This window comes from Pseudopipra pipra, chromosome 6 (genome assembly GCF_036250125.1).
Source record: "Pseudopipra pipra isolate bDixPip1 chromosome 6, bDixPip1.hap1, whole genome shotgun sequence".
Taxonomy (NCBI): domain Eukaryota; kingdom Metazoa; phylum Chordata; class Aves; order Passeriformes; family Pipridae; genus Pseudopipra; species Pseudopipra pipra.
The window spans coordinates 8,049,444-8,076,308 of NC_087554.1; the positions used below are offsets into that span (position 1 = coordinate 8,049,444).

At 54.0% G+C, this 26,865-nt stretch overlaps 2 protein-coding genes across 2 annotated transcripts in view; one reads left to right on the plus strand and one right to left on the minus strand.

Annotated features, from left to right (window-relative positions):
* The window catches only part of BAHD1 (bromo adjacent homology domain containing 1), a 31,333-nt gene extending 17,444 nt beyond the window's left edge, over window positions 1-13,889 (minus strand). The window contains exon 1 of the mRNA XM_064659981.1: window positions 13,589-13,889. The gene's annotated coding sequence lies outside the window, so the exon portion shown is untranslated. The remainder of the gene's footprint in view (window positions 1-13,588) is intronic.
* LOC135416550 (basic proline-rich protein-like) lies at window positions 12,948-14,106 on the plus strand. The gene is made up of 2 exons (XM_064659766.1): window positions 12,948-12,988; window positions 13,080-14,106. The coding sequence occupies exons 1-2, from the start codon at window positions 12,948-12,950 to the stop codon at window positions 14,104-14,106; spliced, it is 1,068 nt and encodes a 355-aa protein (XP_064515836.1).
* The last annotated feature ends 12,759 nt before the right edge of the window (window positions 14,107-26,865 follow it).

Sequence of the window (26,865 nt, forward strand, 5' to 3'; positions counted from 1 at the left end):
CTTGGCAACTCCTTCCTCAAACTGGACTAAACCTCCAACAGTTCTGAAAAACTGCCTCTGACAGCTGTTGAACCCAAAGCAGACCAGGATGAAGAAAAATTAAAAACACTTCTAATTTTCTGCTAGAATAAAACCACGACCCAAACAGCAAACTCAGGAGAGAGTTGATGCCTCATTAGCAGGAAAAGGAGCAAGTGTGATAACAGCTGCACGTTCTGTAATCACGCAGCTGCAGCATCTGTCTCTCCCTCTCCAGCACTTGATTGCAAGGGAAATTAAAGGAACTAGTCTGGGACTACCCCTTCAAGCCCCATTTCCTCTCCAGAGCTCCACCACGGAGACGCACGTTCCGAGGAGACGGTGCCAAAAAGCACAGAAATTAAAGCTTTTAAAGCTCCTAATCCATTTGGCACTTCAGTGATACACAAAGAGTTACGACAGCACCAACCTCCTCTCCGTGCACGGCACCGCTCCGACGGCTCCCAGCCCCGGCTGCTTGAATCCCATCTATCCACTTCCATTGGAACGGCTTACGCTGTGACAACAGCCCTACAACTGCGAGTATCTGGAGGATCGGCTCCTTTCTCCCCGCTGCTTTTACAGGAGACAAATTCCCAGTGCTCTAAGGAATGTGTTGCACTGAGGAAGCCTCCCAGGAGCTCTGGGAAATCCGGATAAATCTCAGCAGCATCAGGAATCCCCGGCTGAATTACCCAAACACCGCGCACGTCCCGAGAGTGGAAACACCACTTCCATCTCAAATGTTCAGAAAATCTGTCACTGTTGGAGCCTGCAATTTGTCTTCCCTGGGTCCAGCCTGATTTTTCTCCGGAGACCCATCAAAAGCTCCATCATCCACACGCTCCGGAGAAAATTGTTTATACAGAGCTCATTACGCTGCAGAAAGGGCTGGTTTCTCTCACTCATCACCACAGCCCTGACCACTGGACCAGAGCAGGATTAGATGGGATACAGGGAAGAAATCCTTCCCTGTGAGGGTGAAGAGGCCCTGGCACAGGTTGCCCAGAGAAGCTGCAGCTGCCCCATCCCTGGAAGTATCCAAGGCCAGGCTGGACGGGGCTTGGAGCAACCTGGGCTAGTGGAAGATGTCCCTGCCCATGGCAGGGGGGTTGGAATGAGATGGTCTTTAAGGTCCCTTCCCACCCAAACCACTCCAGGATTCTGTGATTCTATAAAATACCGGATATATTAAGCATCACCCGTTCACACAGAATCGCCTGTTACAAGTTTAAATAGGTTCTGTGTAAAGCTGCCATGTGACAGCTACACAAACAACAGCCTAAAAGATCCCTACACCCAATTTGAAAAACCAAGTCGAAAATATTCCGGGACAGGTTTTGTGGTCGTGTTTACAGAAGGAGCACCAGCTTTGCCAACCAAGTTAACCAAGGTTTAAAAAAAAAAAATAAAAAAAAATAACCCACACAAGCCCTGCTCATCTGATTTTTCATACATGCAAAATGCAAACTGGATTCCTTGGCGGCAGAAGGCTGAGTCTGGTAAAATATCAATCACATGTCACTTTGCTCAGATAGCTCTGGCACCCTTCCTGTTCCGCAGACAAAACGGAATAACAGATTATTCCCAGGGCTTTATTTTGAAGAACAAGGTGTGAGGTTTTTCTATAGTAAATATTAAAGCTCTTCTATATATTACACTCACACCCTTCCATGGCTGCTTTAGGAGCTTCCTCCAAGCTGCTCTGCCTAAATAATTCAGGCTGTGCCGTGATCCTGTGTGCGACACGTGTGGCTGCAAACTGTGCTGCCGGTGGGAATTCCAAGGGCAGGTGCATCCCTGCCAGCTCCTCTCCATGCCATCCTATCCCTGGATCGGGATTTCCCTTCTCCTCTCTCCGGTACATCTCCCCCCACAAAACTCTCCCTTCACTCTCTCCCCAGTAGGAACTGTCTCGGGATCCAAAAGCAACATGTTCCTACTCAACAAGCTCCAAAGTGGCTTTAAGGGAGAGGAAATTCAGGGATGGGCAAGGCATACCTTCAATATAACATTCCACTAATCATCCTGAATTCTGACTCAAAATGCAACTTCAATGGCTTTTTTTGTTTCCTTTAAATAATCTTCATCTTATTTCCCCCACCTCAGAGTGTCCCTCCAAACTGCCTGTGCCCCACCTTAGTGTCCTAATCCTTGGCACTGCAGTTCCAGGTATGGACTCCAGGAGTTATCATCTCTGAGAGGAGTGCAGAGGACAGCCTGGATTTTAAAATTTAAATAACATGCGTGCTTATAACCCCGACTTAAATTTAAAGGAGCCTTAAGCCCAAGCAGGCAAAACAAGGCTCTGTTAAAGAACAAGTTCACGTCATATTTTCAAGGATTCTTGTGTTCTGACTCATTCCCAGCTGAAATACCCTGACCAGAACTGCCTTTTCAGACTAGAACTGCAATCTGGATTATTTTCAGTTTTAGAACAAAGTTCTTCAGGCACTACCAGCTTTCCCTCTGGAAATACCTTCTGCTTCTCTGTGGGTTTGAAAGCAGTGGCACGTCACTTCGCCCTCAGCTGGGTTACAAGCTGCCCATGCAGCACAACAGCTCTCTGGGATTTCACGTTTCCTCCATCAAAGGTTTTGATTCCTCTTTCTATTCAAAGTTTAACAGACATTTCAAAAGAAAACAGACTTTCTACTTCTTTATTCTCACTTTCTGACCATCACTTGAAACACCAGAATTAAAACCCCACACGGCCCCAGTTGAGGACAAGGGCGACACGGGACGACTTACGCTGAGCACTTGTCCACTTGAGAGCTTCGATCCCAACCCAGAACTCAAGTCAAGGAAAGATTTCACACAACTCTCACATTCCCCCTGGAATCCCTGGAACCAAACCCTCTCCTTCCCCCCATGTCTCATAAACCACAGTGCCACCCTGAACCCCGAGCAGAGCTTAAATCTGAAGCCAATTTTGCTGGATTTGAACTCAGAATTAAAAAAATCTAATTCCTTCCTGTGAGGGTGGGGAGGCCCTGACACAGGTTGCCCAGAGAAGCTGTGGCTGCCCCATCCCTGGAAGTGTCCAAGGGTTGGACAGGGCTTGGAGCAACCTGGGCTAGTGGGAGGTGTCCCTGCCCATAGCAGGGGGTGGAAAAAGATGATTTTTAAGTCCTTTCCAAGCCAAATCATTCTGGCATGCTATGAATCACAGAATGGGTTGGGAACTTCTGAAATAAAAGTCCAGATGTGGCTTTAAAATAAACAATTCTTTTTTTCCTCCACAAAATGCAGCATCAATCACCACCACGCTTACAGTGTATATTCACACGTCTGCTGGTGACACGGTTATGACCGAGGTAGAACTGCCAAGCCTAACTAAACTTGCTTTAAACCTTTCCTCCCTCTCATTAGTGCCAGAGACAGTATTTACAAATGAGTAACTCGCAAGGTAAGCGAAGAAGTTCCACTGGAAATGTCACAACTCGGCTGGTTTCATGCGTGAGGTCAGTCCAAGGGATGGTGCTGACGCTTCAAAGGACAACAAGTTCCTTTATTCCTAAGGTGGTGTTAGAAGAGAATCACTGAAATTTGGATCAAATTGGATAATTTAAGCCCAGGAAGTGGAGGGACTCAGCATTGCCAAAGGTCCTGAGCAGAACCAGAGGAGCATTTCTAGGGACCACCAGCCAGCACGGTGTTGCCATCAGAAACCTGGGGAGAAAACTCTCAGGCAGGAGCTGGATGTTGTAACACGTTAAAACACCAAGGAACCACAAGCCAAACACAGGCAATTCAGCCACTCTACTCTCTCTGACAAGGAGAATCCCGCTCACTGGAACAGCGCTTCCAGGAGAGCCCATTTAACTCCCATTAGGAGCTGCCCCAGCTCTTTCATCCCTTCCCCACAGCATTAGAGGTGCACTTAAACACAGGTTTGCTCGTGCCCCGGGTTTGATCAGTCGTGGCAACAAATATCACCTTTAAATAGACCGGACAGGGTTTGCAGCCCACGCTGGCAGTGATTTGGTTTATATCCACCCATTAAGGTGCATTAATGGACCCACACGTGCGTGACAGCCCTGGGCTGCTCGGAGAGGCAGCGATTAAACACACCCGGCTCGCACAGCCAGGGCCGGGAGGGGACACCTTCAATCAGCTGGGCCACATCAGCTCCAGCACACCAACACACTGCTTGGATTTTGTTCCATCTTGTACAGCTGGGAGGAAAAACGGACTAAAAAAAATCAGGACTGGTTAAGAACAATGACTGAGCCGCACACCCGGTCCCTGGAGCTCCAGGCTGAATTTGGGGGGGGGGGGTTGAAAACACTTCCATTCTCACATCAGTGCAGGTCACCATGGAGCCAGTGGGAACTCCAGAGGATAAACCATCGGATCCCTGGCAAAGGAGCCTAATTACAGCTCCCTTCTGGGGACCACAAAGCTTTTAAAGAGTTTTACGGAAATGGCAAGGGTGCCTCCAACTGGATTTTCAGGAAGGTCCCTGGAAGTCAGGCTGTGGCTTCAAAACATCCAGGTGTGGTGAGTACTGGGGAGAAGATTGCTGCAAGTGCTACAGAAGCTGTTCTGCACAAATGATGCTTTGATACTTCAACAACACCCCTCCCACCACCACCACGTGCTTCCTCCAACTTTGAGGAGAACATTCCTAACAGGAAAAAAAAAGGGCAAAACTTCTGAGGAACTCTTAGCACTGCCTAGTGGAGAAAGAAAAAACAATCAGAATCACCCCCTTGATTATCAGCTACAGGATTTGAGAACATTAACTGCATGCTGAGATGTTCAACACGTGGAGTAGAGGGACAGGGAAGGGAACGATCACACATCCCAGGCACCCGCGCAGGAAAAGATGCAAATGGTTTGGAGCTTCAGGCTCCGAGGAGAGGGGTACAAGGAGAAAACATGTGAAGCCAGACCACAGCAAATGTGACCAGAGAGGCGATCCCAGAGGGATTCCTGAGCTGCACGAGCTGCCAGCTGAAGCAGAGCCAAAGTGGCAGCGGGAGCCGCTCGCAGCTACCGGGCGAACAGAGGAGGAACTGGTAGGAAGTTTCCAGGAGCTGCTGGAAGATCCAAGCAAGCTGCAGCCAGCTCTGCTTTCCCAGGCTGTGCCCAGCGTGGAAGGGTAAACAGCTGATAAGCAGGAACGTGCTGCAGAGCCCCCCCAGCAGCCAGAACCCCCCTGTTATCCCGCAGCCTCGGCCCAAGGACGATTCCCAGTGCCCGTGCCCAGCACACACCTCCCCACAGCCAGTTTTCCTGCTGCCAGTCCAAATCTTGGGGGGATTTGAATCAAAGAGGATCTGATGCCGGACAACAGCTGCAAAAAACTCTGAGCTGGGGAGTCTGTGCCTCACATTGCAGTTACAATGCACAGGGAGATGATGTATCCACGCAGGATATCCCCAGATACCAGAATTCCAGCTCCAGCTATTTGTCACAGTAAAACATTTGAAGCCAGCAGCATTCTTTAAACTAAAATGACAGATAATATCCCATTTTAGAGCTCCGAAGCGAGATCCTCGCTCCTCATTTCAATAACCAAGACAAACACTTTATTTAACAGCTGTATTAACAGGTAGAAATACACTTCTCTCTGGAAAGCCAGGCACACTTACAGTCCTGGCTTCTGCAGGATTTAAACTCTCAATTAAAGGTGAATTCCTGTAAATAGGGGGGGAAATCCTCATTTCTTCTGAACAGAAACCAAGCACTAAGTCTGATCTTAAATTTACCCAAACACTTCTTTATATGCATATAAAGACTCCTCTGGGTCCATTCACAGCTTGCTTTGCTCAGCTGAGGGACTGCACAAGTTTTCATACAGCTCCACGAGTTTTCCAGCCTGACACGTAGAAAATTAGGACCTCACTGTTCAAACCCATGATTTTAAGCATTGGAAGGGGCTGCCCAGGGAGGTGGTGGAGCCCCCATCCCTGGAGGTGTCCAAGGAACGACTGGATGTGGCACTCAGTGCTCTGGGCTGGGGGACAAGGTGGGCATCAGGCACAGGGTGGACTTGATGGTCTGGGAGGGCTTTTCCAACCTCAGTGATTCTGGGATTCTGTGATCTCTGTGGGAAACTGCAAAGCTCTACGAGCTGGACTGAGACCTTGGAGGAAGCACCTGAAACCACTTTCCCCTTTCTTATTTTAATGTTTCATTTACACACAACAGAAGCTGCTCTGAGAGGAACCGTCTGACCCCCCAAGGCCTCCGAGCACTGCTCTATGCAGGGTTATTACAGCAAACTGGGTTTTAATCATATTTAAGCAGTGAAAAGTCAAAAGTGCTGCTGCTGTGCTTTCCCCCTTTGCCCCTCCACGATCCACTTCTCCCCACTGCCTCCCATGGTTTCCTTGGAAACGTACGCAAGCTCAAATTGGATTGACATTCACTTAGTGGACAGATGGAGTTTGGAACAGCCTGAAATTCAAGGCCGAGTCTTGGGATACGTCACGTTATCAACGCAAAGACCACCCCCTAAACCTCGTGGGAAGGTTAAGGATCCCCTAATTATTCCGTAAGAGCTCCGAGGTGGCACCTCAGGAGGGTCAGTGCCCACCCATTGTTCTCCCTGAAAGCACCGGCCGAGCACGCGACGAGTTGTGTCGGGAGGGAGGGAAGGATTTAATTTTCGTTAAGCACTGAGAAAACAGGGAAGTTCTTAAGCTCATTAGTGGTTTCAGGCAGCAGAAACTGCTGCAGATCACACGTGGGCTGAGCACAGACAGCGATGCTCCATCCGCACTGGAATTAAGCCACTCGCATCCCTAACTTCGTCCCTGGGCTGAAGTCATTCCTGACAGCTGGTGCTGACCCCGAGGTTTGTACCACGCCTTTACAGCCCCAGAGGTGCCAGGGCTGCACCTCCAGCAAAGCTGATCATTTTTTCTCGAGTAGGAATTATTCCCTGGCTCCTCTTCCACCATATGGGAAGAAATGGAAGCGGGAAGAAATGAAAATGGGTTTTTTTTGAAGGCTGGCTAAACAGTGCCTTCCCAATCACACTGTCTAACAGGATTGGAAAGGATTCACCTCTTTCCAACCAAAACACAGGGAGGATGGAAAATCCCAAATAACTACATTCCTAGAGATCTTTGATATAATCCAGCACCTAAGAAAGGGAAAGATGGGATGACAGGGCTCTCACAGGGGACAAGGGGGGCAGCCAGCAGTTACTGCACATTCTCCCTCACCAGGTGCTTGGTTATTGCAGGTACCACCCCTGGGAATTAGGGTTACCAGGGGACTTGTAAGGAATAAATCCCCAAAACACCTGGTTCACTTCTGCTGCTTGTGCAATCTGCTGAAATCTAAGGAATTCCCAGTTTGGGATTCACCTGTCCAAGTCAGGATTTCCGTACCACGTGGCCTTTAGCCAGCATTTTAAGGAAATCTCCTTTTTTCTCTGTCTACAAGTGATTGGAGCTGCCAAGTTCTTTTCCTTTAAAATTCCTGCTCACCTCGGAGAGAGCTCTGCACCTCCTTACTCTGAGCCACCTCCAGCCTCGAATCCTTCCACTGATTTTGGCTGAGCTGAACAAAGGAACAAACCCAAACAGGTCTCTTGCCTTAATTTTTGAGGAGTTTTCCTTAATTAAAAATAAACCTCCTGCTGCCCCACTAGTTCCCTCCACGAGCCTGCGCCTTCCCACCTTCCTCCTCCTTCCAAACCTTCCGTGTTTATCAATATGTGATTACTGCAGCTTGTTCCCCACTGCCCCCAGGTGCTCTCCATCCTCCCTCCACAGACGCCTCCTCTCCACCCCTGCTCAAATCCTGCTCTTTTTTTATGGAATTCCCAACCAGCGAGAATGCACTCAACCCACCCGCTGCCCTAACACAGCAAGCATCCCAAAGTTATTCCAGGGATGTGGATCCTGCTCCATTCCAGGGGCTACGCTGGGTAACGAATTTCCCCGGCGAGGATCCAAGGATCGGGAACGCGAGGGTGCTCCCGGCTCCGGCAGCATCCGCCTGCTCCGCGGCCACTCGGCCACGCTCCCTCCAGAGCTCAACTCAACCATCTTTTCCTCCCATCCCCGGGACTCCCCGTTTCCCTTCCCATGGAAGCCCGTTCCAGGTATTCTGCAGGCGCCGGGAGACACAATGAAGCCGAGCGGCGGATAAAGCCGTGCTGCGGGAAGGCAGCCGGAGCTCCCGATTTCCCGAGCTTCCCACAGGCCACAGGCAGGAACAATAGAAGGCCAGGCACGGTGCAGGGAGGAAGCAATGCCCGGGATCTCGATGCTTCCTCAGCCACCGGGGTTTTATTTCAAGGATGATAATCCAGACACTGAAAAATCAGCTGCCAGCAAAGGGCCTTTATTCCAATTATTGCCAGGAAAACGCCTGCTTTTTGTTCCTAAGAGCATCGTAAATAATTTGAAATATTGAGATGCGGGCAGCTGCTAAAAGCCAAGATCTTTCATTTAAAAAAATAAAAAAAAACCAGGCTGCTGAGCTGCAGAGTTTCAAAGCCGAGCACGAGGAAAAACTGCTGGAAGAACAATGGGTGCCAGCGAGCACTCCTGGGATGTGCCTCACAAAGGGGGAGAAACGCTAAAAAATCATCCTTGCCTTCAGTCACACCTTTGTTCGGGAGAACTGGGACACGAGGAATGCAGCACCCGGCAGCAGCTTCTTATCCCTGAGCACGCCACGTCTCACACAAATCCCACCTGCGCCACGTGCCGCTTCCCAGAGCGCTTCCATCCACAGCAGGACGGTGCCCAGGGAATGCAGCAGCAGGAAAATCCCACCTGGGCTGCACCACCCTCCTCTGGGAAGGGCGAGGAGAGACACACCAGGCACACGGATCCCAACGCTCTGACACCCCGCTGATCCACCAGGCTCCTGTCACGTGTGACAGCAAACACCCCCCAAATTCCTGGGCTGCCCCAAAGGCACTGGGAGTTTTAAATGGCACACAAACCAAACGATTCCAAGCAGCCCTCGACAAGACCCAACCACGTACCCACCTATGATCTCAGGCAGAGCTTTTATAGAAAGGTGATAAAAGCAGCATTCCCGGCCGTGCCACGTGGGGAAAAGAGCGCAGTGCTCCGGCCCTGAGTACCCCGTGCTCCCGGGGAGCTGACACACATCCCTCCCAGGGAATAGGTGTTTATTTAGCTGCACACTCAGCTGGACTCCCAGGGGGACTGCCCGGTGCCACTGGACTCACGGGCTGTCACACGGCTCATTCCCACATTTTTTAATTTAAGGAAACATTCGTGCCTTTCCCCATCCCCAAGAGCTCTCAGCGCTGCCAAAAAGCACCACTCAGAAACCAGGCAAAAATCCTCGCCTTATTTTTGACCCACGTGGGGTTAATAACCCCCCCCCCCCACACCCTGTATGCAGCAGGTATACAATGTATTCCATGCACACGGATACCTGGCTGATGAAAGGGAAAACAGGCTGATTTTTCCTCATTTTCAGCTGCTTTCCTGCAGAAGCAGAGCAGACCCGCTGTCCCCACTGAGGGGCTTCCACCGTGATTTAACTCAAACTACAACTGTATAATTTCCAAAGGATAATACCGAGAGATCAGAGATTTTACAAGGAGGTTCAGGTTCAGTTCCCTCAGCTGACTGCACTTCTTACACCCCACCAGCTCTCCATACCCTGATGTTACAAGGGTTTCACCCACATGGCAAGAGAAAAAATAACATGGAACAGATCAGTTAAGCTCCAATGGCACAAATACTGTGGCCAAGTACATTACTTTTAAATCAGATTTATATTTATTTTTCTTTATGACATCCTTGGGTTTCTCTCTTTAAGAACACCAGTCCCTCATTTTACTTTATGGCAAGATGAAGTTTTCCAGTGCCCTGTTCTTCTAACAGAAGGGGGTTTTTATTCTCACGCAATATCACTGTGACTCTACTTTTTTCTACTTTATTTATAATAAAGCTTCATGCTAAAATAGCAAATCTGGGCAGGAACTGGACAAAGGCCTATGGCACTGTCCCATACAACCACATTTCCTTCTGTCTTTTAAGAAATAAAACCAGTAGTATTACATTTAAGTGTGTTTTCCCTATTTAAAGAATACCAGGTGCCAGTAGAAGTGCAAAAGAGGGTTAAATCGTGATGGTCTTGTTGGAGATAATTCATGCACTCAGAGCAACAATCTGGCCATGAATTTTAATATTTTTTGCCATTAAAATCCATGTCTCTGGTGTGAATGGAAGAGGAGCTGCCATGCTGGACAGAGAGCATTGCTGAAGGACCCAAAGCCTCCAGTCCTCGTGCTGCAACACAGAGCACAAATCCTGAGCACCCTCCACAAAACACCCCTTTTCCCCACTCCCTTTAAACACAGTTTGCATCCAGAAGCTGCAACGTTTTCCAGCCTTTGCAATTGGGAGAAATAGCTGAAGACAGCCCAAATGTGCAGCTGCCAATACAACCAATATAACCCCTCTGAGCTGCCGGAAACAGGAATGTAAATACACAGCGAGGTGAAGCAGGAGAGCAAAGCAGAGCCCTTTGGATGAGGGACATCCCCCGGGACCACCACGTGTCCCTCGCTGTCACAAACCAGCCACCCCAGCCCCTGCCAGCCCACAGCTTGTGTCTGGAGCTATTTTACGTTTATGACTTCTTTGGGGTGTTTATTTTTTTGTTTTTGTTTTGGTTTGGTTTTTTTTTGTATTTCCCAGTTATCTGAACCGCTGCTTGTTTGTTATTAATAACATGAGAGTTGTGACTTAATTGGTTCAGCTGGTCGGGCACGACGCCGGGCTGGTTCTGTCCCTGCTTCCATGGGGTGTATGGCACGGTTAACTGAGATCCCAGAATCATTTAGGTCGGAAAAGACGTTCCAAGACCAAATCCAACCTGTGACCCATCCCCACCTTGTCACCCAGCCCAGAGCACTGAGTGCCACGTCCAGTTGTTCCATGAATGGGGACTCCACCACCTCCCTGGGCAGCCCCTCCCACTGTCTGACAACCCTTTTCCTGACGAAATTCCTTCTGATGTCCAAATGGGGACAACCAACTGGGAGGTGGGGCAAAAAAAAGCCCCACACAGCTCCTTCTAGATGTGACATTTGCACATCTGGGCACACCTTCCTGTTTTTGCAGTGCCAGGTATCGTCATTCCCTCATTTCCCTGCGATCCAAAGGCGATGCCAAGCAGCAAACGTGCCTTTGCCTCCCATTCCTAATTATTTTTCAATTGTTTACTTTGGACAGCTTTGCTGCTAAGGGCTTATTTTCAGTGCTGCAGCAGCATTAGGAAAGCATTTGCTGAAGAGTGGATTTCCCCCAAATCCCGGCCAGGCGCTCCCTAACTCGGATCTCCCCAGGCTGGACCGGCACACATGTCCCATGGAGCCCCCGAGTGACACACCATCACAGCACACAAAATTAACCTGCAGAAACCTCCAGCACAACAAGTTCCACCTCAACAGGAGGAAGAGCTTTCCATGGAGGAGGGCAAAGCACTGGAACAGCTCCCAGGGAGGTTGTGGAGTCTCCCTCTCTGGAGACATCCCAAACCCACCTGGACGCGTTCCTGTGTCTCCTGCTCTAGGTGGGAATGATCTCCAGAGGTCCCTTCCAACCCTAACAAGTCCTGTGGCTCTGTGACATTGGTTAAAAAGGCAAATAAACACTAAGGCTGCTAGAGTGGAGACAGAAAGGTGATGGACATGACTGGCAGGAAGGACAGAGCACTGACATTAAACTGAACTACCGAGTTGGATGAGAAACCTCAGCGACCTCCAAAATAACATTTCTGCCACGAGACCCAAAGCTGTGACTGTTTTCCCCCCCAACCCCACATTTCTAAGTGGCATTTTATTGTCCTGTGCAACTGTCACCATCAACACCCAGCAAACAGAGCATCTGGAAAGGATCCACCCTCCCAAAGTTCAGGGAATTATTTTCCCTTGCAGGTTTGCTGTTTCCCAGCTGGTTTTACACCTATCAGCGATGCTACACTTCCCTGCTCTGCTCCAGAAGAGCAGCTGGAAAGCTCTGTTGGAAATGCTGCACTGAATCCTCAAGGAAAACAAACAGAAATCAATGTTTAAATCCAAAATGTCCCGGTAAACCAGACTAACACACTTGTTTCCCATCGCCAGCAAATATTTAGACAGTTCCAGCTGAAGCTGGGGAAGGATTCAGGTAGCCAGGACATGCCAAACGTGAAGGATGGCTCGGGATGAATATGTGAGCAGGATATCTCTGCTAAAGCGATCAGCAGCGTGCTGGTATTTAAATCACATTAAGATTTCAAAAGCATCAGTCTATCACGCAGCTCGTGGCACTCCTTCCCGCAACCACGAGGATTGGAAGCCTTCAAACCAACCCCCCACCCCCCCCCCAGAACACCAAAGATCCCCTCGGTGTGGAGCAAGCGCTCGCTAATTGTGGCAAACTGATGGGCAGATCAATTAAGCAGGCGAGCAAAAGCCCGGCAGAGCCTCTCGCTTTGAGCCTCGCCTGCTCCTCACAATGATGACTTCAGATGGAGCACGAGGGGCAGCTGGATCCCTTAAAACAAAACACAGCCACAACCTCCCTCAGATAAGCGTTTCGTGGAAAGAGAGAGGGGAGGGGGAGAGGCGAACAGAACAGATCCCGAGCGCTCGTATTTTTTAAGTTTCCGCGGCTGCTCCCGGGGAGCAGAGGGGTCCCCGCGGCTCCCCGTGCCGGGTGTGGGGGTCCCTGTGCCGGGGCTGGCTCCGAGCAGAGCCCGGGGAGCACTTGCTCGTCTTCCCGAGCTCTGCCCAGTCACATGTGCTGGCTCCTGCGCCTCGTAGAAGCAGCTGGAAAAGAGGGAGCCAACGGAGCTGCCTCCATTAGGAGCCACCGCTACACAAAAGGAGAAGAGGAAACAAGCCCTCGGCCACCGGGGCTGCCGGCAGGAAAGGAGAGGTGTCCAGGGCCACGGGGAGCGCACGGCAAGTGGGGAAAACCGCGATGGAAACGAAACCCGCTCCGCTGAGCCCCGGAGAGAATCGGTAGCACCTGCCCGACAGGGACACGGGGCTCACGCGGCATCACCTCGGGAAAACACCGGGAACTCGACGGACTCGCCCGCTCCACCACCAGCCACCCGCCCGAGGGGCTCACGGCCCCGCCCGGCCGCCGGGACCCCCAAAACCCCGACCCCCGCCGGGCCGTCCTGTGCCAACTCCCGGCCGGGCAGCGCCGGCTCTGCCCCGACACCGGCGGCGCCGCGGGCAGCGGCGGCTCTCCCGGGAATCGGCCCCGCACCGGCGATGCTGGGGCGAGCAGCCCCCGGGGCCACGAGCCCCGCAAGTGCCGGGGTCCCCCCCGCCGCCTTTGTGCTCCCCGAGCGGCCGGGGCGGGGGGTCCGGGGGGCTCGGCGGGGCCGCTCCGGCCTCGCACCGGCGGGACCGCGCGGGATAACGGCGGCCCGGCCCGGCCCGAGACCGCGGTGCCCTCCCGGCGCTCCCTCCCCGCCGCCGCCAGGGAAGTTCCCGGTGGCCCCGCGCCCCCCCCACCCCAAACCCCGGGGCGGCGGCGGCGGCACCTGCTCCCGGCCCGGCGGAGTTCCCGGGGGCGGAGGGACGACGCGACGCCGCGTGGGGACTCACCGGGAAGCTGCCGCAGGCCCCGGGGGGAGAAATCCAGCGGCGGGAGCGCCGCGAGTCCCGGGCTCCGCGCCGCTGCTGCGTCAGCGCCGCCGCCTCCTCGGCTGCGGGATGGGGACGAGGCGCCGCCGCCGCCCGCCCCTGGCCGCGGGGCGTCGCGGAGCGGGCGGGTGGAGGCCGGAGCGGGCGGCGGAGGGGCCGGGAGGGGCAGAGGAGGGGGCGGAGGAGGGGGCGGAGAAGGGACCGGGGGCGCCGCCGCCGCCGCCGCCGCGAACTCCCCGCAAGCCGCGAGCGCCTCCGGCCTCCTTCCTGCTTCCTCGTCCGCAGCCAATCGCCGCGCGCCGCCCGCCGCTCGTCCCGCCAAGCCGCCCAATCAGCGCCGCCGCCCCGCGCCGCCACCGCCCAATCAGCGCCGCGCCCGCCCCCGCCCCGCGCCCCCTGGGCCGCCCCCCCCCCCCCCCCTCCCTCACGGAGCCCCTCAGCCCGCGCCCCCCGCCCGGGGCTCGGGATCACCGGGATAACCGGGAACACCGGGATAGCCGCGCACCCGGGGGGCCCCGGCGGCCGCGGGTCCCTCGCAGGACGGGGACTTGAGGCGGCCCCGCGCACTGTCAGGGACCCCCCCCCTCCCGCCCCCCGGGACGCCCTCGCCCCTCCCGGGTGTGCCCGGAGCATCCCGGGGGCAGCCGCGCTTAAAGCGAGCCCCCGCATCCAAACTCCCGGGAAGTCGGAGCCCCGCGGGAAGCTGCCGGGGAGGAGAGGCACGAGGCGCGGGGGGCCGGGCGCCCATCATTCCCACCCGGGGATGGGCACTGGAAAGGCCACGGGCCCCCCTTGGCTGTGGCTCCCCCCGAGCGGCCCCGTGACCCGCCACCGGGGAAATACGCCTTTCTGTTTTAGGGGGGGAAAAGCCAACAGGGAGTTCTCTGGTGTCCCAGAGGTTCCCCGCAGAGCCTGTCCCCACCGGGACATGCCGTGTCCGTGGTCTCCATGGTCTCACCAGGAGGTGTGACACGACGGCGATCGTGTCTTCTTCCCAACCAGAACGTCTGGAAATCGCCGTATTCTCCTCAAAAAAGGATTTAAAACCCTAAAGGAGACCCAAAAAGCCCCGAAGTTGTTTAATATGTGTTTGGCAGCACTACAGCCCTCGCCACTGAAGCCCCTCCATCAGTTGCATAATGGGGTTTTTCCATAGAGTCATGGAATCTCCTGAGTTGGATCATGAGTCCCACTCCTGGCCCTGCACAGGACGGCTCCAGCATCCCACCATGTCCCTGAGAGCCTTGTACAGACTCATCCTGAGCTTTGGCCGTGACCACTGCCAGGGGGAATCTGTTCCAGCACCCAGTTTGTCCTATTGCTTTTAAACCTGGGAAACCTCCAAGGAGGAACTGGCACATGGAACAAGAAACCCATGGGGCACCAGGAGCTAAATGCACACACAGTGAGGGTGAGATTCTGAGGGTCTGCTTGAAATCCAACTAAACTGCAGAAAACCTAGGAAGCTGAAATACATCCTGCCTTATTCTGGTGGTCCTCGGTCCATCAGGATCTTGCAAACAGAGCAGGATCAACCACTGGTATGATTTTTGCAGGATCCAGATGTTACACAGGGAAAGACAGAGTGAAACTTCAGCTGTTTGGAGATAGTGATTCCCCGGAGAAATACCAGTTATTGGTGAAGCAGCAGGGAAAAATAAATATCCTTAACAGCGACACCCCTGGAAGCCCTCAAGGTGCAGTAGGGCAACTCTCCTTAAAAACACCCTGATATTGTGTAGGAGTTGGACTTGGATGATCCTTGTGGGTCCCTTCCACCTCGGGATATTCTGTGATTGCCCCATTTCACTGCTCCCCTTCGGAAATGCCACCTTTGGATGAGGCTTATCCAGGCTCCATTTAAGGCACTCGGGCATCGCCAAGAGCTGCTCCACGAGCACGCACGTTGTCTCTCCTCAGACCAGAGCTGCTCCTCACCTGACAAGCAAAGGCAGCTTATATTGCTGCCAAAGTGCTCCCTAAAAATTATATTTTATGGGAGTTCTTCCCTCTGCTCTGAGCCACAGGAATGGGAGGGAAACCACAGCACCACTGAGACCAGAGCGAGCTCAATTCTGGTGTAACACAGAGCACACTCACTCCAGTTATTAGAAGTGTACAAGCCACTTCCAAAGCCTACCCCTTGGACTCCCATTGCTAAGCAGAAGGACATCTGTAGCAGGAAAATGAAGAATCTGGGAATCCTGAAGTTCTAAATCCACCCCACAACTTCAGTGATAAACCCACAGTGTTCCGGAGGGAAACACTTGGGCAAAATTCGTGCTGAAGTTTAATGATAAATATTATTTAACAGCTGCTTTTTGGGGAAAGGAGGTGGAGGTGAGGCCACCTCCCCTGTTCCAGGTGTTTGGAATGGGAGAACATCTGGAGCACGGGCAGGTTGAGGATGGGGCACTGTGTGCACCTCCAGAGCTGCACAAGGGTGGGAAGCACAAGGGAGCCATCTGCAGAGCTCCCTCTCTTTTGAGAAACTAATTTATTCTGAAGTGGGGCCTTTCCTCGTCCCTTTCTCGGAGGCATGAGGGAGAAAAATGGGAAGCTAATTGCTGATTCCAGAACAATATGGCTGTGTCTGCCGGGCTCCAGCCTGGCAGCGCCGCGCTGGTTGGGCTTTCCCTCCCCTCATTAAGTGGGAAGAACAAACACCAAAGCCCCGACACGATCCCCAAAGCCTGGCCTGTTTTTCAGGAGAGGGACAACATCCAGGGCTGTGGACTGCCTGAACAGCAGCACCACGGGGACCTGTGTCCCCACCTCACAGTTTGGGCTGTGGCAGCAGCTTGTTGAGGTACCTGTTGGTAAAAGGGGTTGTGGGGGGAGCTGGGCCAGGAACCAGCAGGGTTTAAGGGATTGTCCCTCATAGCCCCTCTCACCTCCACAGGTATTGGGGTGGGAGAGGCACACGCAGCTGAGCCAGTGCTAAAGGAAGGGGAAAGAGGATTTCGCCATCAGTGCAGGGAAAATGGGGAAAAGGATCTTTGCATTTCCTGACTCTGAGTTTCAGGAGTAAAGGCTGGATGTGTCCCAAAGGAGAATGGGGAAGAGCCCCAGCAGCTCACTGCGGGGTGGGCTGGGAGAAGGGATGTTTGCTCTACGCATCCCAGGGCACACTCGGAGCTCTCCGACCTTCGGGAACAACTGTGGTGAGTTTTAAAAAGTCACAGAAAATCCAAGAAGAGGAAAAATCCCCCGGCAGTGCTGCAAGGACAGAGAAAGGCAACCTTGAGCTCCTGTGTCCGTGTGGTTTTAGCCCAAGTGGGGAAGCAGCACATCCCTGAGAGCGCAACACTGGAGCTTCCTGCACACCCCCAAACTGATGGAGAGCTCCCATTCCATGGGCACGGGAGCTTAAGGAACAGCCTTAATCCGAGCAAGCTCACACACTAAAAGCAGCAGTGTGGAGGATCCTGCTCCGACTGGTTCCTGGGCCGGCCCTGGGGAAGGACTTGGCTGCAGGAAAGAGCTTGGCACGTGTGGGAGGGGGAGGATGGCAGGGCTCACCTTCCCAAACAGCCTCTGGCCGCTTTCAGGGGATAAACCCACCCCCGGATCCCTGTGGTTGGGGCTCTGCATGGCCCCTATCTGGCTGTAGGGACAGGACTGGAGTAAAAGGTCTGTATTTCAGCACATCTCAGCTGGGTTTCCCACCTTTTCCAGGCATCTCCTCCACCAAGGAACATCCCCAAATCCAAACCAGCCTCCACAGAAAAGGTGCTGGTGCTGCACTGACTCTGGTGGCAAAGAGATGGGGTTTGGTGGGTCCCTCCTTTCCTTCCCCCTTCCAGGCCTGGCCCAGTAACTACAAAAGGCCGAATGAATCCCTGGTGGAGCTCCGTGGACTGCCTTGGAATTCTATTACACCAAACAAGCAAATTGGCTGTGAGTGTTCAGGTCTGCAGCAAACCAGCTGTGGTTACACAGGCGGCTTCCTCCGAGATTTCTGTTTAAACATCAGCGTTTGCTCGTTTTTAGCTGGGTGAAATATTCCCCCTTTCCCTTCGGAAGAAGTCAGGAGGGATTCGGGTTGGAGGAGAGGGCTCTGCCAGCACAGAGGATCCTGTCACACAGGACCTCATTATCTACCTGGAAAAATCCAGATTACTGTATTTGTGTCTCAGGGAATCATCTGCAGGCTTTTAGTGCTGGTACCGCTACGGAGGTTTAATTTATCTTTTATTTTAATGTATCTTAGTTTTAGAAAACTTGACACTGTTTATATCCAAAGATATCATCTGTGAAGCAGCAGTGCCAGGGAAGTTCAGCAAGAGAAAGGGGATTGCTGTGTTGTATTTCTTATTTCACCTCTCACCTTTACACTTTAAGGTACTTTAGGGAGGAATATATAATATATATAATTTATTGATGGAGGCAAAAACAGAGGGACAATGGGAAGAGCTTGCTGGGGACCAGGACAGGCAGGAAGTGAGGCTGGATTAATTAAAGCAGAAAGCCACAGGAATGAGTTAAGAACATCCCTGAGTGTCACAGATGGAGGTGGATGTAGGTGTGGTGGATGTGGATGTGCTTCAGTGTATTGCAAAATCAGGATTAAGAGCAAGGACTCTGCTTTATGAGCTGGTCCTGGCAGACAGTGACAAACTCCCGTGCACAGGAAGGATGAACGTCCTGCCTCGCGTTCCCAAGGTAGCCATTATTTTATGGAGTGTGATTCACAAAACCAGGGAGGCTGGAGGGATCACAACACAAAACACATGTCCCAGAAACCCAGGATGGGAAAGCAAACAGCAATTACGGGACCATCTGTGCTGCGGGACGGGCTGCGGCGACCCACCGAGGGGTGTTGGGCTGGGGGCAGTGCCTGAGCCGTGCTCGGCTTGGGAAAATCCCTGGGAACAAACCCCTGGCTGCGTGTACGACTCCAGGCACTGACTTCTCTCCTCGTGCGGGATTAACACAGGAAAACCCTAATAAGAAATCCCGAAGGCACCCGCTCGGCCAATCCGCATTTCCATAGGAAACAGCTGCATCAGCAGGAAATCTCCATCCCTTGTTCGTGTCCCTCAGGTGGGCGGGAGCTCCTGCCAGCACACGGACGCGGGGATTGGGACATTCCTTGGTGGAGGGGACGTGTCTGCTCCTCCACGCTCCTGCCAGCACCGGACACAGGGACAGGGACACTCAGGTGTCCCAGGTGAAATCCCGGCTTAGGAGTCAAGTAGCCACGGAGCATCCAAATCCATCCCCCCCACCTGCACTGGGAGTGAAGGGGCACAGCCACCACGGGCACTGAAAGCCCCTCAGCACCCCCGGAGTCTCCAGGTGAGAAAGTTGCTCCAGAGTTGCACCCATTCCTAATGTAGTTATTTTTCCATGTGAAAAGGAAATGTCCCTGCTGGATGCTTTACCCTCACCTTGGCCCCAAGCTCCCAAAGATGCCCAGCACCCTGAGGCCCACCCAGAGTCCCAACTTGAGTATGTTTTCAGCCCAGAGGGTTGTTTTTCACTCCTTATTTTCAGCAACACAAGGAGGGAATAACATCTCCATGGGCTAATCAAGGAAAAGCTCCAAAATCCTCATTAAAACAATGACAACATCTCAGTGTCAGGGGAAAATACACACACACACACACACACACACATCACCTGTTAACCTCTGCCTAATCCCAGGGGTTGGGGCTGAGTTTGAAGCTGCTGCACCTCCATCCTGCATCAGGCACCTGGAGGGAATCTTTGGAGTTTCCTTGTGCAAATCTCCCTCTTAGGGACGTGGTTAAAGGTGGCCTTGGCAGTGCCAGGGGAACAGTTGGACTCTATGGTCTTAAAGGTCTTTCCAACCTAAACGATTCCATGATTGTATGATAATCCTATTAGCATTAACATGGGCTGTGTGGCTAAATCCTCACATTCTGCACAGAAATGGAATCCCGGAGGGGCTGGCTTAAAATGACAAATACTGGGAAAGGGAGAGGCGGGAGCAGAGGCAGGTTTGTCCGGGGATGGTGGCTCCTTGTGGGAAGGAAATCAGGCATTGCTCAGGGATCTGGAGCTGCTGGGGAGACTTGTCTGGGCTGGGGTTGGAGGCACATCTGGAGGGTGTGCAATTAACTGGGGCAAACGCTGCACCCCGGGTGGGCAGCACCTCCTTCACCTCCCTTCCCAAACCTTTTCTTATTCTTGTTTGATTACAATGAGAGAGGAAAAGGAAAGGGGAAAAGGAAGGGTCTGTGCCCCATTTCCTCCAGCCTTTGAAGCAGAGGGTGGTTTTTTCGGGACACGGGCTCCACGGGCAGGGGATGGATCATGGAGCAAATGCCGGCACTGTGGGGTGAGCACGAGGAACCCCAGCACGGACACACCACGGCAGGGGAGGAACAGCCATTCCCCAAAAGCTGGAAAACAGGCAGAGCCACCATGACTAGCAATGCTGAGGTCCCACCCACGTGTCCGATGGCAGGGTCTTCCCGTGGGATGGGCTGAGGGATGTCAAGGGTGCAGGACGATGGGGGAGCTGCCGCAGGGCAGGATTTGTGCCCTGTGGCCACAGCCCTGGGCTCAGCCAGAGGCTTATCCCAGTGCCCTGGCTGCTCTAGCCCTTGCAAAAATAGTCATTAACCCCAATATCCTCATTAAATACTCACGTGAGGACTTGCACTCCACCAAAGTATTCCTGCTCTTCTGAGACGTGAAGGTACCCGGAGTAAAGGGAACTTTAATTCAGGAGATCCTGGATAATACTGATCACTTTTGGCCTCACATTTAATGCCTGTTTATTCCTCCCAAGTGTCCAAGAAGTGAACTGGTGGCAGAGTCTTGCTTCTGTCCCAGCTCAGAAACCCCCACAGGGCTCACACTCAGCCTGAAAACCAACCCGACTTAAGCAAGGTGGGTTGTTCCCACTGTTTGGACAGAGCCTTGGATCAAAACCCATGTATTCTGCTATTGCTATTCATTATTCCCTCCAGTGGTACCCTGGATGTTTGAGCTGGGATCTGCCTAATCCCGTAAAGCTCGGCTTCTCCTCGTGCCAGAACGGGGAACAAAGTCATAATTCTCCTTCCGCAGCCTCCCTGGCTGTTGCCATGGGAATGATGCAAAGTTCCCCATTCCCAGGGCTGCTCTCCTGCCAGTGCAGGTAGGAGAAGCCACTTTCCCAAGGGAAGAGTGCCCTGGATTGAGTGCTGTGCTTTGACAGCCAGGGAGGTTCTGGATCACTCCATCAAAGGGACAGTGCTGTGCTCACAGGGGACCTCACAGACCCCAGCCTGTGCCTGGGCAGGATCTAGTGGAGACTTTGGAAGTACAAAAATCCCCTCCAAAATAACCTCTGGATGCGCTGAGGATGCATTTGGGTGTGAGGGGCTGGTGGGGCCACACCCTCCCATTGCTGTGGTCAGGGATTGCCCCAGCCCTGCTTTATGCCCCCAAAAGGGGGGGAATCAGGGCACTGGCCTGCTTGGGATGCTGGTGCAGGTTCTGGCCAGCCCCCATCTCATAAAAGCGTCTTTTCAAGCTCATTTGAGGAAAAGTTGTTTAAAAGTGTCACTTACGGTGTGAAGTTCCATTTTCCCTGGGGGAATTCGGACCTGGATGAACTTTCTAAACTAAAATAGGGAACAACACAAGTCCTAATGGGAGCCTCATCCAAACCTGGGGAGTTAAAACTGATTAAAAGTCACCCCCTTTTTCTTTCTCCCCACTTGTTTGCCTTCTAGAAACCCCAATAAAACCAAGGCCCCAAATCCATAGATGGCTCTTTCCTTCCTCCTCTCCTCAAGGCTTCAAACCTTAACCTGAAAAACCCATCAGTGCATGTTTACCCCTATCCTTTTCCCTAAATTTGAGTCTGAACATGTGGATCATCTCTGTACCAAACCTCACTGTGTTGTTCCCCAGTGTGTCAAAGCCTGTGCAGCCTTGGACCATCCGGATCGGTGCCTCTCCACTCATTAGTGAGGATTGGTGGTGCCCAAGGAAATCCTTCCTGCTGCACAGGCACTGGATTTGGAGAACTGAGCAGCTCCTCTCTTTAGAACAATGTCCCTTTCCAGGGAGATTGAAGGCAGGGGATCAAATAGGATGCTGGTGTGGGGGGAAGCCCCTCACAGCCCTGCCAAAGGCTGGAGCTCAGCGGTGGCCCCCGGGAGAGAACATTCCAGCGAGCTGTGCTGCACAGGGGGGGTCTGTGTCCTGCCCAAACAGCCTGCTTTCCTTCCCAAAATGTCACACCAGGCCTAAAACCTTCCTAAAGTCAGGATATGTCCCATTTGCGGCTTCTTCCTCATCCACTCGCCCGGTTTCCTTGTCAAAGAGGGGAATTTGAGGGGTTTGATGTGACAAACCCAGGCTGGCTCTTTCATCCCCTGGTTATCTGCCAGGTGCTTCAGCAGATCTAAAACCCCCCGTACTCCAGGAGCTTCCCAGGCATCAAAGCACAGACGAGCGCTGGATAATCCCTTTGGTCTTCCTCTTTACGTTTGGGAAGAGGAGTAGGAGTTCTCTCTCCTCCTCTGTGGGGCGGGATGTCTGATGGCTCAGAAATCCCCGGATCACAAAGCTCTTCAGCATCAGCAGATCCTGAGGCACAGATCCAACCTCCCCTTTCCCCTGCCAGCCCCCTGCCCTCCCTCCTGCTCCCCTGTCCCTGCTCCACACCAGTGATGGAAACTGGGTTAACAGATGAAAGAGGAATTGCTAAAGCAAATATTTTCTTTCCAAAGCTCTCTTGGTTTGCTACAAACACAGGGAACCGCTGTGGAGAACCGACGTGGTTTGGAGGGTTATGGCTCCGCGGTGAAAGCAGGGACTGGGGATGCACCACCCCTCAGAAACAACCCCCCAGCCAGAGGAATTCTGTGGCGGCAACAACAGAGCAACAAAACCTGAGGAGCAGAGAGTGCGAGATGTTCCCCTCACTTAACATCCACCCCGGAGCAGGGAAGACATAAAAATCCCCGCAGCCTTTGGGAAAATGGGGGGAAAAAGAGCGCCGCGATTTGCACACCGGAGGGGCTTTAAATCCCAGGAGCGCTCCCGGCGTCTCTCTCCTCCCGAGCCGACGGAGCCGGGGCCGCCTCTCCAGCCCAGCTTTGCCGTGATTATAATCCCTAATTCCTGATTTTGCCACCTGCACTACGTTTCATGAAATTTTAAAGCTAATGCTCTGCCAAACTCCAGTGGCAGCGGAGCAGATGTTTAAGTGCAGCCGAGGATGAATAAATGATGGGGCTCGTGGCTGCACGGTGAAGGAGGGAGAGGCTGGATGGCTCCAAGTGGGGAGATAATTGATTTAAATGGCATTGTCCGTTGGAGTCACCTGGGATCAGCACGTCGGGCACAGGCAGAAGAGACGCAGCAATTAAAGGCTCTGCCCTGATGACAGCAGTGACTTGCCCGTGTGCAGTCCCTGCTCAGCCTCTTCTTTTTGGCTGTTCTGTGCATTTGCACCTCAATATCAGGCAGGGAGAGGAAAATGAGGCTGGTTCTGGTCTTGGTCCACCTGTAGTGGAGATGAACCTGTTTGGGTTATCCCGGGATGCTGGGAAGGAGGTCGATGCCATATGGAAGAACCTGCAGAAGGAATATGTTAAGCATTGAAAAGCTTTTTAACTCCCCGGGGGAAGGCATAAGAGCCACTGATGATTGGACACCAAGTCCTGACCCAGCAGCACCAAATTGTGTTTTTTAATCACGAGATGAATCAGAAATGACAGTGACTCAGAAGCCCACGGGAGTTTTTGCTCTTCTCTGCTACAGACAACCCTGATGACCCCGGGCAAGTTCCTTCAGCCCTCAGCACAGCTCGGTCCCCTCCAAGGGGTGAGGTGCTCACCTGGCAGGGGGAAATAGATTCCCATGGAGATGACTATTCCCTTGCTGGTCCACGAGCCCTCTCTCCCCAAAGGACCCTGCAGCTGGTCCTGCTCTGTGCTCTCCCAGAACGTGGGTTTTGGGGGTCAGTGCCACCCCTGCCCTCGCAAACAACAGCCCAGAGGTGGAACCTGCCTGAACTCGCAGCGTTTTTCACATTTCACCAAAACCAGCTCTTTTGCAACTCAAACCAGCCCTGCTGTGGCATGTTGGCTTTTCAATCATCTGCTTGCCTGTGGCTCCTGACAGCTCCTGGCAGGAGCTCCGTGCTGGAGCACAGCCTCCCTCCATCACACCTGGCTCGGGAGCAAAGGCAAATCAAGCAAAGAGCAGGAGGCAAAGGATTCCTGCCCCTGAGGATCACTCTGAGGATGTTCACCTCCAGCCTGACCCAGGGCCGGGGGCAGAGGAGGGTGGACCTGACATGCTGCTGGCAGCAGTTTTGGGGAGCTCAGGGGTGCTGAGGTTCTGACCTGTGTGCAAAGGACACCGAGCAGAACGGGCTCCATCCTGCCTGCGGCTCCCAGGAGATGCTGCCACAGAGAAAACAGAGATGAAAGGGGTTTTCTAATAACAAAAGCAGCCTGTGGAAGCTGCAGGGAGGCTGCTGGTTTTCCAAGTCATGCTTAGTCATCATAGAAGAGGGTGGGTTCCTCTGCGTGCTGCAACGCAGCCGCCTCCTCAGGGGAGAAACCAGTCCCAGGTCCCAGGTGGATCCTGGCTGCTCCCACGGGCACAGGGATCCCTGGGGAGGGACTGACATCACATCTCAGCAGGGATGTGAGAGCAAGGCTGCACCTAGAGCAGGGGATGGTCCCTGTAAAGATCCAGGAAAGACAGTGCCCTTCCCAGCCTCGAGTGTCACACGCCCTCGTGGTCCCCCCGGGAAGCTCTGCGGAGCCGTGTTGGAAACGCCGGCTCTGGGGAACACCAGCCCCGGGCGGGCACGTTCAGTGCTGATGTGATGCCAGCTCCTTGGGGAAGCTCCCAGAGCTGGGAGCTTCAGCTGTGCCCAAGGCAAAGAAACCATCCCTGGGCATTTCCCAGGCAGGTCCCACCGGCGGGGACAGGGCCAGGCCACCCCCTTGGCACGGCCACCTCTCCTCATGCCAGCAGAGCACCCGGGCACTAAATCACATCAGGGACCCCGCCGGGCTCCAAAAATAACCACTCGCTCTTCTCCTCTGTGTCGGACTCACCAGGCAGCTCCTGCTTTTTCCTTTCCTGCAGGTCTTGAGCTTCTTCAGACCAGCACTGGGCTTGTTTTCCCTGCGGAGAAGCTCCGAGCTCTGCAGCAAGGCACGGAGAGGACACAGACACAGGCTGTGTGTTTGCTGAAGCCCCAGCGCAGGGGATGGTTGGCCCACAGCGGGAGCATCGATCCAGTACAGCCCTGCAGACATTCGGGGCACACAGGCTGTTTCCATCCCTCCAACAGCTGCAGGAAAACGCTCCCACCTCTGTTCTGGGAGGCAGCTGCAGCAGAGGGCTGGAAAATCCCCCCCGGGCAGTCCCGGCTCCGACACCAGACAGCCCCACGCAAGAGGGGGCAGCCCCTCGATCCACTGAGACACCTTCAGAAACTCCCTGTTCCCTCTCTGTCCTGCTCCGTGTGGGAAGATCCACATCGAGTCCATCTTGTCACCCAGCCCGGAGCACTCAGTGCCACGTCCAGTCGTTCCTTGGACACCTCCAGGGATGGGGACTCCACCACCGCCCTGGGCAGCCCCTTCCAATGCCCGACAGCCCCTTCCTTGAAGAAATTCTTCCTGAAAAGAATCCTTCCTCTTGCCTAGAGGACATCAGTGGAGAAGGGAAGGGTGTCCTGCAGCAGCACTGCCTCAAAGTTTTGGGGGGGACATCACCCCCCGGCTCATTGTGGCAGCTCAGGGCTGGAGCGAGGAGGAGCTTGGGGGGAGCTCGCGTTCTTCAGGGGTTCAGGATCACCCCATTTCTCCTAGATCCCTCCGGAATGACAGATCCCCACACCTCCGGGTCTGCCTGGAGCTCCACGTGCCGAGGGGAGCCGGCTGCTGTCCCCCCTCCCCCGGCAGCTCCCTCCTCCCGCCGGCGCTGGGCCGCTGCCATTCCCTCTGGCGAGCGCTGCTCCAGCCTTTTTCCCCCCATTCAGGCTGACAACTGGGCCTCAGCATCAGCTGCTTGTTGCTCAGCATCAGCCTTTCAGCAAACAGCAGGTGCAAGCGGGGCGACCCCGGGCTGCGCTACAGTAATCCCGCGGCCCCCCCGCGCCCCCCTGGCTCAATATTGTCCCCTCGGCTCAAGAATGTTTTTGTCTCCCCTTCACAGTTGTGAATTCTTGTATAGATTGAAAAGAAATCTCTTTCTGGTCTTGCTGCGGGGCCGTGGCTGGGAGGAGCGGGTGCCTCGCTGCGAGGGCGGCGTGGCCGGCAGGGCTGTGCGGGAGGAGCGGGCAGCTGCCGCCGGGACACGGGCATGGAGCGGCCTCCGGGACACCGGGACCGTGTCCTCTCTGCCTGCACCCGTGGCCGCGGGTACACGTGGCTTTGTGGGCTCTCGCCCCCACCCTGGCAGAGAAACCGGCTCATCACCCGCATGTGGGGACACAGAGGTGGCACAGCAGCAGGTCCCTTTCTGTCCCCCGTGTTTAACGCTGCCCGGAGCCTCGGGGTGGGGGCTGAGAGGTGAGTGGGGATCTAAACGGGCAGAGGTTTTGGAATAACACAGCGTGCTGGGCTGCAGGGGGGAGGCGGGAGCCTCCACAGGGATGGAGCAATGAGCCACACGCCGCTCAGGCACCACTACAGGGCTTGGCCCCAGCGCAGCCCCGCACAGTGAAATCAGGACTCGCTGACACTTTCGTTATGTGTCACCCTGTACTGAAATCACTCAGAGCCCAGCACGGGAGGGAAACACCATCTCCCCACAGGTTGTCAAAGCCTCACTTCCCCTCATGGAGCAGCTCCCCAGGCAAGAAACCGCATCCTCTGCCCCACAAACACACAGCCACGAGCACGCACACACTGCCCCCAGCACGGGCTGAGGGGTCCTGCCCGCCCCTGGAACAGGTAGTGACACAGATCAGCCGGGAATCCCATCTGGCAGCCCCAGCAGGACTCAGGAGGGGTTTTTGGGTGGGAAAGCATGGCACCCAGGTCTGTGTGGAGGAGCAGGGACAGCCACTGCCCTGCCCAGGGTGCTGTGCAAACACGGGGCGCTCTCCCACATCCTGGACCTCTCGGTGTGGTTTGACCTTTCTCAGTGAGGTTTGCTGTAATCACAGCCCAGCCGTGGCTCCCCAGGCCCAGGGGCTGGCAGCCCAGGTGGCCCCACTGCAGCCCAGACCCTCCACAGCAGCTTTTCCCTCGCAGACACGTTTTAACACAGAAGTCCCTGGTGTGTTTATACAG

Coding starts and splice junctions, on each gene's coding strand:
- LOC135416550 (XM_064659766.1), top strand. CDS start 12,948: ATGGAAACGAAACCCGCTCCGCTGAGCCCCGGAGAGAATCG. Junction 12,989..13,079: donor CTGAGCCCCGGAGAGAATCG/GTAGCACCTGCC, acceptor CTCCACCACCAG/CCACCCGCCCGAGGGGCTCA.